The 11,590-nt window shown below is 38.0% G+C and overlaps 1 protein-coding gene across 1 annotated transcript in view; it reads left to right on the top strand.

Moving 5' to 3' along the window:
- Positions 1 to 433: 433 nt before the first annotated feature.
- Positions 434 to 11,590, top strand: part of LOC141580508 (uncharacterized) — a 72,189-nt gene continuing 61,032 nt past the window's right edge. The window contains exons 1-4 of the mRNA XM_074381577.1: positions 434 to 732; positions 5,583 to 5,697; positions 5,858 to 6,031; positions 10,086 to 10,192. Of these exons, the coding sequence (XP_074237678.1) occupies positions 434 to 732; positions 5,583 to 5,697; positions 5,858 to 6,031; positions 10,086 to 10,192 (695 nt within the window). The remainder of the gene's footprint in view (positions 733 to 5,582; positions 5,698 to 5,857; positions 6,032 to 10,085; positions 10,193 to 11,590) is intronic.

The following is an 11,590-nucleotide window of genomic DNA, read 5'->3' as shown; positions in this document are numbered from 1 at the left end:
TCGCCTGTAGAAGCGTGGCCTCGAGCACACCGCACGCGCATAACGGCTTGGCTTGCCTGCCGCGGTGGCTTCGCTTTGCTGTTCCTGGCTTAGCGTGGTGTTCCTCGCTTGGCTTCGTGTTCCTAGCTTTGACTGACGTTTCCTCCCTCGCATTCCTTGGCTGGGCCTGACCTTTTATCTGCTGAGCTTGGCATTCCCCTGGCTGGGCTGGGTGTTTCCTTGGGTTGGAGTGGGCTCTCCCCGGGTGGGCGTGGGCTTTCCCTGGGTGGGCTGAGCTGGGCTGGGCTCCCCTCCTGGGGTGGGCAGGTTCGGGCTGGGATTGACCTTTCTCTTCAACCAGGTTGGAAACCCGGAGTTTCCTGCTAGTCGGTCAAGCTGGTTCGCAGAGGCGATCTGCCCGCTACTACTGGCCTCCCCTGGCTGTTAAAAGCAGATGATGGCTGAGGTTTGTTCAAAGCCGGCTGCCTCCACTATGAAGAAGCCCTTTGGTCTCAGGAGCAAGATGGGCAAATGGTGCTGCCACTGCTTCTCCTGCTGCAGGGGGAGCGGCAAGAGCAACGTGGGCACTTGGGCAGACTATGACGACAGTGCCTTCGAGGAGCCAAGGTACCAGGTCCGGCGAGAAGACCTGGACAAGCTCCACAGAGCCGCCTGGTGGGGTAAAGTCCCCAGAGCCGATCTCATCGTCATGCTCAGGGGCACTGATGTGAACGAGACTGACAAGGAAAAAAGGTAACTGGGCCTCGCTGAGAGGAGGCGGGATGGTGGGGATGTGCCCTACTGGTGTGGGGGTGGTGGCAGGGTGCCCGGCTTTATCGTCTCTGTAGGCCCCACACCATCCTGGCTGTGGAAACCTCAGAGGGGTCAGGGCACAGGCCTCTTTATGAGCAGCAACGTGAAAACAAAACTGTAACTGATTTCCAATCAAATTATAATTTCCCTCGTAGAACACTAATAGACTGTCTTAAAGTGATGTACCTCGCAAAACTAAATCGTTGCAGTGGATTATTTTTAATGTACACATTTTAAAACAATGTCATATACATTATAGAAAGGTATATATTGAGAACTAAGTTCCATAGTATATCAACTTCTGGCTAAATATTCTTCAAATAAAATTCAATATGTGTTTCATGTCAATGTATCCTATGTAAATATGTTATTTACTGAGAAACCTTAGAAGGAAAATAAATGGGAAGATGGTTTGTGTCTTTGAATAGGAAGACTCATTTCTCTCAAGATATGAGCTCTTTCTGCGGGTGTTGAACAATGAGAACACATGGACATGGGGAGGGGAGCACTACACACTGGGGTCCGTTGGGGGGAAATGGGGGAGGGACGGGGGTTGGGGAGGTGGGGAGAGATAGCATGGAGAGAAAAGACAGATACAGGTGAGGGGAAGGAAGGCAACAAATCACACTGCCATGTGTGTACCTATGCAACAGTCTTGCATGTTCTTCACATGTATCCCAAAACGTAAAATGCAATTAAAAAATTAAAAAAAAAAAAACGATATGAGCTCTTTCTGTATTTATCACTTTGACCTAAACCAAATGAAAATAGCAAAGTTTTAGCATTTTTAAATTAGGCATGCTGTCTGTTATGGTGATAAATTAATTTTTTTGTAGCAGAATAGAAAAAGATTTGCTTTCCAGATGTCAAAATTTGCATGTGCTATTTCCACAAATTGTTTACTAACAGCTGAAAAGACATAAACGAGCAGAACAGAATAGGAAATCCAGAAATAGTCAAATGTATGTAAGAATTTAGTCCTTGATAAAGGTGATGTTTTATATTAGTAAAAAACTGAATTATTCCTAAGTGAAATGCATGCTCTTTGGAGAAACCTAGCTAGATTTTTATGTGATAAAAATAAATTCCTGGAGTATAGAGTAAAAAACTTTAAATACACAAAAGTTGAAAAGTACCAGAAAAAAAACCACAAATGCCTATTTATATATGCATATATAAATATTTAGGTGAAGTCTTTGTCCCCCAGGCTGGAGTATAATGGTGTGATCTCAGCTCACTGCAACCTCTGTTTCCCAGGTTTAAGCAATTCTCTGCCTCAGCCTCTCGAGTAGCTGGGATTACAGGTGCCCATCACCATGCCCGGCTATTTGTTTTTGTATTTTTAGGAGAGATGGGTTTCATCATCTTGGCCAGGCTGGTCTTGAACTCTTGAACTTGTGATCCACCTGCCTTGGCCTCCCAAAGTGCTGAGATTACAGGTGTGAGCCACTGTGACTGGCCTATATATGCAGATGTATTTTTATGTTCACAGTGACCTTCCTAAGAACCTCCCAAAGCAAGTATTCTGAAGGTTGGCTTGGCAAAATAAAAAACATCCGTATATAAGAAAAACATTAACAGAGTTCCAACATCTTTACAAAACATGTATTTTCATTTTAAAGAGAATTCTTTCAAGTCAACCAAAAGACAACTAAATAAACTCAATTTAAAATTGGGCAAAGTAATATCTTTGTATGTCTACCAGTGATCTACACACTTAGGAAAACATAGTGTTCTGGTAAGAGAAGGAATTTAAGTTAGAAGAGGAATGAAATACTGTTTTCTATTTCACAGAAATTAGAAAATACTGTTTAGAAATTAGAAAATATTTTCTAATTTCTAACAGAATTAGAAAATACTGTTTTCTAATTCTAATTTAAGTTAAAAGAGGAATGACAGGCCAGGTGCAGTTATTCATGCCTGTAATCTCAGCACTTTGGGAGGTCAAGGAAGGTGGATAATGATTTCAGAATTTGAGACCAGCCAGGCCAGCATGGTGAAAGCCTGTCTCTACTAAAAATACAAAACTTTGCTGGACCTGGGCCTGGTGGCGAGTACTTGTAATCTCAGATACTTGGGAGACTGAGGCAGGAGAACTGCTTCAACCTGGGAGGCATAGGTGGCAGTGAGCCAAGATTGTGCCACTGCACTCTGGTCTGAGGACACAGCAAGACTCCCTCTCAAAAAAAAAAAAAAAAAAAAAAAAAAGGAATGGAATATGGTTTTCTATCCACAAAATGTGTGAGGATGAAGAACAGTGGTATTTACACAGTTGCTTAATGTTTAAGTTGCTGTGACTTTTCAAATAGATACTTTGGTGGTAAGAACTCTATTTTTAAAATGTATATGCCTTTTACTCATCAATTTCATTATTCGGAAATAGCTTTAAAAAATGTATACGCTTTTTTTTTTTTTAGTATTGCTTATAATAGCAATGTATTGAGAAGAACTCATATGAAGATTTTATGAACAAATTTCAGTGCATCCATGGCATGGAATAATATGTAACCATTGAGGGTGTCAATAGATAGAGATATGTTGACATGCAAAGATGTAATTTGGTATATAAAGTGAGGAAAAAAAATCTGTTTTACATATACACCAACAATCTGCTTTTGTGTTAGCTGAAAAGATGTAGAAAATATGATCAAATTTATTTCTGGGGATTTGTGAGTGAAGTTTTTCCCCCTTCTCTTATCTGTGATTTCTGCAATGAACATATCAAAAGTTTTAGCTAAGTTTCAGTAGTCATGAAATAATCCTTGGGAAGAGAAGAAATATGCTACTTGCATAGATACAAATAATTTCTCACATTCTGTTATTTATTTTTATTTCTGTGGATGGGTATCTTCTGTAAACTTTTACCCTATCCAGAAGTAGAGGGAATCTGTTTACCTGTTCCTGCAGATTTTATTGTATATACATTTTATTATATATTTATCTTCTCCTTATATATAATGTGTAAAAACTCTGGATTAATGGTTTACTTTAATTATATATGAAAATTAAAATAGCAAACATAACTGATTATTACTATTACAAATGTATTCCTCTACAGGAGTTTTTTTTAAAATATTGAACTCACCAGCTGTATCCTTTCAATCTATTTATTCATCAAACATAAGCCAGACACCTATTTTGTGGCAGGCATATTCTACTGTCTCACATCTATTACGTGGCAGGCATGTTTTACTCCCTCACAGTGTCCTTCATCTTTGAAAACTTCATGTTTACATGCTGGGGCTGGGCAAACTGAGAGATTTCAAATTGGGGTATTAGAACTTAATCTCAATTGAAGCTTTTCCTCTCTCCTTTCAAACAAAAGCATTTCTGAAGGTAGAAATAGTAAAAAGATAACCTTTAATTGTCCTTTAAAATTTATAACAATCTTGGATAAAGACTGTTTTAGTACTTTTAAGAACTAAAATGGGATACATAAACAGCAGCCACAATAAAAGAATGAGAGCATGTCCTTTACAGGGACATGGATGATGTTGGAGGTCATTATCCTTAGCAAACTAACACAGGAACAGAAAACACCAGATACCACATGTTCTCACTTACAGGTGAGAGCTAAATGATGAGAACACACAGACACCTACAGGGGAGCAGCACACACTGGGCCTATCAGACGGTGGGGGTTGGGAGGAGGGAAAGCAGCAGGAAATAGAAGGAACAGGTAGTAGGCTTCATATCTGGGTTACGAAACAATCTGTATCACCCCCCTTGGCATACATTTACCTATGTAACAAAACTGCGCATCCTGCACAGGTATCACTGGATGTAAACGTTGAAGAAACTCCACAAATAGTTTTCCAAATCCTTTTTTAAAAAAGAAAATTGATAATAGTCTTAAATTCTAATATTAATGATTGGAAATGCCTGATTTACATACATTCTGTAATTCTGAGTATTAAAAAAAAAGGAGACATACTTAGTCATTTAAATCTCAAGTTTTCCTTGGCTTAAAGTTTTTTGAAAACCAAAGTAAGAATTAGTTTATTTTAGAAATTTGTTTTTGTTTTCACCTCAGCCTTCTTATTTCATCTAAATGCCAGTCATTGGACTAGAACTGTGCCAGACCTCTTATATTATAACATGGCCTACCTAATGTAAGGCACCAGGGATTGTAAGATGCCTCATTATTTTACGTCCCAATAAGAGAATTATTTAAATGCTGCTAATTACAGTTATAGTAAATCATGAATTACAAGTGACATTCCAGTGTAAGAAATGTTCAAACGTGGAATCATCTTAGAATCACTAAAATAGAATGTTACCTGTAATCCTTAAAAAATACCTCAAAGTGTAGGTATAATTGTATTATCTCACTCAATTCACATGTCTCCAGTAGTAGTAGTAAAAATTATAATATCTAGCAATTGAGCTGTTGTGTTAGGAACTATTCTCTGTCTTTTGTGTAGAGTCTCATTAAGTATTACAGTGGTTTTCTCTGAGAAGTTACTTTTTCATTCCCATTTTATTGTTGAGGAAATTGAGATACAAAAAGGCTAAGCAACATCTAGGAAGTGACAGAGCGGAAAGAGGATTCCAGCTCAAGTTGAATGGAATCCAAGGGCTATGCTCTTTCTGTTCAAATAGGCTGCTCTTTCACTCATACAGTGAGTAAGGAGGGGTAATAAATAGTATACTTTCTTCAAAGGAAAATGCAATGTTTGTTTTGAAGGCAGAGTAATAGCAGACTGTTCAGTGTTTGCAATGACATGAATTGCTGAGGTGGCTGTAGATAGTGCACTACAATTTCCTAAAAAGTCTTCTCACTCCTATAGAACTGCCCTCCATTTGGCCTCTGCCAATGGGAATTCAGAAATAGTAAAACTCTTGCTGTACAGAAGATGTGAACTTCATGCCTTTGACAGCAAAAAGAGGACAGCTCTAATAAAGGTATGAAGTAGCCGACTGTATCGGCACGAGATGGATTTGATTTCAATATGTAGAATAAAGATGAGTTTTCTCATTTAAATATAGCTAGTTGGTGAAACGTGTGGAATATTTCTTTTGAGTTCCTAGGATTTATGATTTGTTTTTGGTCTAATACTGACAGGCCGTACAGTGCCAAGAAGATGAATGTGTGTTAACGTTGCTAGAACACGGCACTGACCCAAACCTTCCGGATGTGTATGGCAATACCGCGCTACACTATGCGGTCTACAATGAAGACAAATTACTGGCCAAAGCACTGCTTTTATACGGTGCTGATATTGAAGCAAAAAACAAGGTATAGATCTATAAATTTTATTTTCAAAATACTGAAATGCGATTGTTTTAACACCGACCTCCTGTGTAAGGGTTAGTTTTCTGTATTTGGAAGCTCAAGCATACCTGAATGAAAATATTTTGAAATGACTTAATTGTCTAAGATTTTATTTTAACTATTGTTAAATTTAAAGAAGAATTAGAGGGTACAGGTTTTTAAAAAATGTACTTGTGGTAAATTTCTTTTTTTGAAAACACTGACATTGTAAAAGGTAATACTTATTGTTTTTTCCAATTTTTCTTTCCCAGGTTTTTTGTTTGTTTGTTTGTTTGTTTGTTTGTTTTTCCTAATGACTATAAAATAGTAAAATTTGCCCTGGAAATAAGTTTTACATTAAAACTCCAAGAAAACAAAAACATGTTTCATTGAATAGAAATCCTGCTGCTTTGGCAAATTTCTAAGAAAAGTAATCGATATGAAGTGATGTATCTTGAGTGGCAAGGCTTAGGGTAGCTCTGATTGCTCATGAGGGAGAAATGGAAAGGGGAGAAGAGAGCAATCAGAAATATCAAGGCTAGTTTGGAAATTAGGTAATGGAGGGGAAAGACCATGAAACGGTTGTGTGTGTGTGTGTGTGTGTGTGTGTGTGTGTGTGTGTGTGGTGGTATTCATTCGTTTCTTTTGTATGGTGAGACAGAGTTCTCTTCAATTTTAGAGAATGAGTTTTCAGTTTGGGAGAGGGAGTTAGTTATAAATTGCCTGGAGATCAATGTTAGGAGGCCTCTGAGGAACCAGATTGGCAGTGAATAGGTGGTAATGTAGTGGGAAACCCTTGAGCAGAGGGAATAACAGGTACTTAACTGACTCATGATCCTCTTCTGGTAGAAATAGACAACTAGAGTCTCAATTCTGCTTTCTAATCTAGAATGTTTTGATGGGAAGGTGGGAGATAAGGAGCTTATAAATAACAAGATCAAGTTGGATTTTGAGTTTACTAGACCCTGTTCTTCTCTTACCTGGGAAAATTATGTGGTGTTTTCAGCAAATGAATCTCTCTCCTACCCTTTTCTCTTTTTGGCCAAATCCTCAAATGATAAAGGGAATTGGTCATGTGGCTAAAAGAGGACACTGAAGTAATTATCTATTGCACTAGTTTTCAGCTAGAATTGTGCATCTCAGTAACCTGAGGAAAAATTTTAAATAATCTACAAGTCTAGGCTTTCCCCTGAAGATTTTCATAAAGTAAGTCTAATAAATCCTGGACATGTATGTTTCAAAAGGTTTCCTTGAAGCCAGGTATGGTGGTGAATGGCTGTAGTCTCAGCTGCTGGGGAGGCTGAGGGGGAAAATTGCTTGAGCTCAGGAGTTTGAGTCTAGCCTGGGCAACATAATGAGACCTTTCTCTAAACAATGATGACAAATTCCTCAAAATCTGGATACACTCCTGCTGAGGAATCACTGAATAAATAAGTGTAATATATAAATTCTTACATCTCAGAAACTTAAGATCTCTAGAATAGTTGCAGTTGGAGTTGGATATGTGCTAATTCCTTTATATCTTTCATTTCCCATAATACTAGTTTGACTTTTTTGGGGGGTGGGAGACAAGGTCTCTGCCAGGCTGGAGTGCAGTAGTGTGATCACAGCTCACTGCAGCCTTGACCTCCCCAAGCTCAGGTGGTCCTTCAACCTCAGTTTTAGTATTTTTTTTTTCTGAAGTAGAGATGAGTTTTTTGCCATGTTACCCAGGCCAGTCTTGAACTCCCGGGCTCAAGTGATTCACCTGCTTCAGGCTTTCAAAATGCTAGGATTACAGGTGTGTGCCACCATTGCTGGCCTAATCTGACTTTTATCTCTGTGGTTGGGATGTTAAAATGAATATTATTGGCAGTATCAATCAGCTTATGGAATAATACCTTCTCCTAACATCAGTTATTCACTGCCATTCAGAAGGTCTTTAGAAATTTGCAGTGAGTAGTCTTCAATAAGTAGAGGATGGTCCTCTCAGGATTTTGTGTCTCTTTGTTACCATTCAAGTGCTTAGCTCAGTAAGTTATTAGTAAGATCAGAGTTTTCTCAGTTAGAATTGTAGCAAATTCTAAACTTCTTTGATCAATTGAAGCTTTATTATAGACTATCCAGTATCTCTCTAAATGGTGTTGGGAAAACTGGCTAGCAGTGTGCAGAAAGCAGAAACTGGACCCCTTCCTGACACCTTACACTAAAATTAATTCCAGATGGATTAACAATTAAACGTAAGTCTTAACACCATAAACACCCTAGAAGAAAACCTAGGCAAAACTATTCAGGACATAGGCGTAGGCAAGGACTTCATGGCTGAAACACCAAAAGCAATGGCAACAAAAGCCAAAATAGACAAATGGAATCTAATTAAACTCCAGAGCAAAGGAAACAATCATTAGAGTGAACTGGCAACCAACAGAATGGGAAAAACATTTTGCAATCTGCCCATCTGACAAAAGACTAATATCCAGAATGTGCGAAGAAATAAAACAGATTTATAAGAAAACAAACAAACCCAATCAAAAGTGGTCAAAGGATATGAACAGACACTTTACAAAAGAAGACATATATGAGCCCACCAAACGTATTAAAAAATGCTCATCAGCACTGGTCATTAGAGAAATGCAAATCAAAACCACATTGAGATACCATCTCACACCAGTTAGAATGGTGATCTTTAAAAAACCTGGAGACAACAGATGCTGGATAGGATGTAGAGAAATAGGAACATTTTTACACTGTTGGTGGGATTGCAAATTAGTTCAACCATTGTGGAAGACAGTGTGGCAATTTCTCAAGGACCTAGAAATAGAAATTCCATTTGACCCAGCAATCTCATTACTGGGTATATACCCAAAGAATTATAAATTGTTCTATTATAAAGACACATGCACACATATGATCATTGTGGCACTGTTTACAATAGCAAAGACCTGGAACCAACCCAAATGTCCATCAATGATAGACTGGATAAACAAAATGTGGCACATATACACCATGGAATACTATGCAGCCATAAAAAATGATGAGTTCATGTCCTTCGTAGGGACATGGATGAATCTGGAAACCGTCATTTTAGCAAACAGACACAAGAACAGGAAACCAAACACCACATATTACCACTCAAAGGTGGGTGTTGAACAATGAGAACACATGGACACAGGGAGGGGAGCATCAGAGACTGTGGTCGGTTGAGTGGGTCTAGGAGAGGGACAGCAGGGGCATGGGGAGGGTAGGGAGGGATAATGAGGGGAGAAATACAAGATAGAGGAGATAGGGGGATGAAGGCAGCAAACCACCTTGCCATGTATGTAACTATGCAACAATCCTGCATGATTTGCACATGCACCCCAGAACCTAAAGTAAAATAAATAATAAATAATAAAATGTTTGTAGAGCATTTGCTTAATCAGGATGGCAGTTTTAAACACTGAAAACCATGGAGTTATTAAGACTACATATAGGGATTCTGTAAATTTGGTTTCAGTAGTTCTACGAACTGATTATTTATTTAGTTATCAATCTGGAAAACTTAAATTCAAATTGATTTTAAATGAATACATGTTGGAAAAATTGTTGAAATGGGCAGTATGAGACTTAGTAGCAATATTTATTGCATGTTGGAGCTTGATCTTTTGGTAAAACATGAAACTAAAGAAATATTTTACAAATTCTTGCTTTATACACAACAATTTGTCTTAGAGTTTGAGAGTATAGAGCTAAAAGATACAGCTCTTTGTTTAGATGGAAAAAATATTATCATCCAATAGTACCATGCCAAATGCTGGCATAGAAGCAAAGATTCCTGGAACCAGTAAGTGTTTAAAGTGAGTTTTTGAGATGATCAGAGTTAATGTGTTGAGGCAGAAGAGAGGTGTCTCCAAGGGAAAGAGCAGTGTGTGAGAAAGCACCGAAGAGTAAGAAGGAAGTGACTATGATTTGTTTACTTTCTGTGAGTGTAAGTTTATAGGATCCTATATAGTTTCCAGTTCAGTTGAGAAGTATGTAATTTTTTTAATCAAATATCATTTTTGCTTTTATTGTTTTACAGTGTGGCCTCACGCCACTTTCACTTGCTGAATACGGACAAAAAGAGAAAATGATGAAATTTTTAATCAAGAAAAAAGCTAATGTACATGCAATTGATAAATTTGGAAGGTATAGTTTTTTTTTTAATCTCTGTGTTGTAGAATGATAGCAGTCACTCAAGTCATAAACATTTATAAGATTAACTTATTGCAACATAGTGATCAGGATCAACAAATCAGTTAAGTAGAAAAACAATTAGACTGGGCAACATAAAGAACAGTTTTAGTGGGATTCCTCTTACTACACTGACTGATGTTATTATGTGACATTTTTGGTTATATGATTTATGTTAGCTAAATGGATTTCATATTTGTCTCATGAAGTGTGAACTGTAACTTTTAGTTTATGACTCAGTTTTGAACTTAACTCTTTCTAGTAGTTTTTAATCTCTATGTCTTATATGCTTTTCCACTAATACACTTTATTAAACATAAATAGGAGTTGATAATCATTTTGTCTTTTGAATAACTAACTCTGTGATAAGTTGCTTTCTTTGAAGAATATTAATGTTAGCTTATGCCTCCAAGACAATTAATTGCTATTCCCACATACTGTAAGTTCATCAGCTTTTGTTTTAATTCCAGTGTGTTTTGATGTTTTGATTATTTATTATTTATTTATTTGTTTGTTTGTTTATTTTTGAGACAGAGTCTCGCTCTGTCACCAGGCAACAGGTTGGAGCGCAGTGGTACCATCTCTGCTCACTGCAAACTCCACCTCCCAGGTTCAAGCAATTTTCCTGCCTCGGCCTCCTGAGTAGCTGAGATTATAAGCACGCTTCACCATGCCCAGCTAATTGTTGTATTTCCTAGTAGAGACTGGGTTTCACCACGTTGGTCAGGATGGTCTCAATCTCTTTACCTTGTGATCCGCCTGCCTCAGCCTCCCAAAGTGCTGGGATTACAGGTGTGAGCCACTGTGCCTGGCCTTATTTTTAATTGGTATGGAGAGAGGAAGTAGAGATAGTTTTAAGTGGGTACACTGTTCCTTTAATGAAGGCAAGGTGTAGGTGGGTGATAAGAGAAAAGAGCTAGGCTTCGGATTCACACAAGACTGGGTTAAATTCCTAGCTTTCTTACTTGAGAAGTGTGTGACCTTGGCAATGTTGTTTACCACCAAAAGTGTTGTCATATATGAAAAGGAGGAGAATATCTCCTTCCAAATTTCCTATGCATAAGTAAGAAAGATGTGTGTGTGCGACATTTAATTCAGTGCCCAGCACATGCTTATTGGCATCATTAACTGAAACTATTATGACTACTGTTTTCACCATTATTATTAATATTACTGCTTTCAGTGTGCAGATAGCTCTTATGTGACCCCACAGCTGATTTTCTGTTACCGTATATCAGTCTCCGGAAGCGGGAAGGAAATCTTTACTTAAATCTTTGTTCACTTCAGATAAGTGGCCCTAGCATAGTTTCTTGCCCATCAAAGGCCTTTAAATTAGCAGCTTCTACTATTTAA

This window comes from Saimiri boliviensis, chromosome 12 (genome assembly GCF_048565385.1).
Source record: "Saimiri boliviensis isolate mSaiBol1 chromosome 12, mSaiBol1.pri, whole genome shotgun sequence".
Classification (NCBI taxonomy): domain Eukaryota; kingdom Metazoa; phylum Chordata; class Mammalia; order Primates; family Cebidae; genus Saimiri; species Saimiri boliviensis.
Note: the sequence above shows the minus strand (reverse complement) of the source record. Positions and strands in the feature narration are given on the sequence as shown.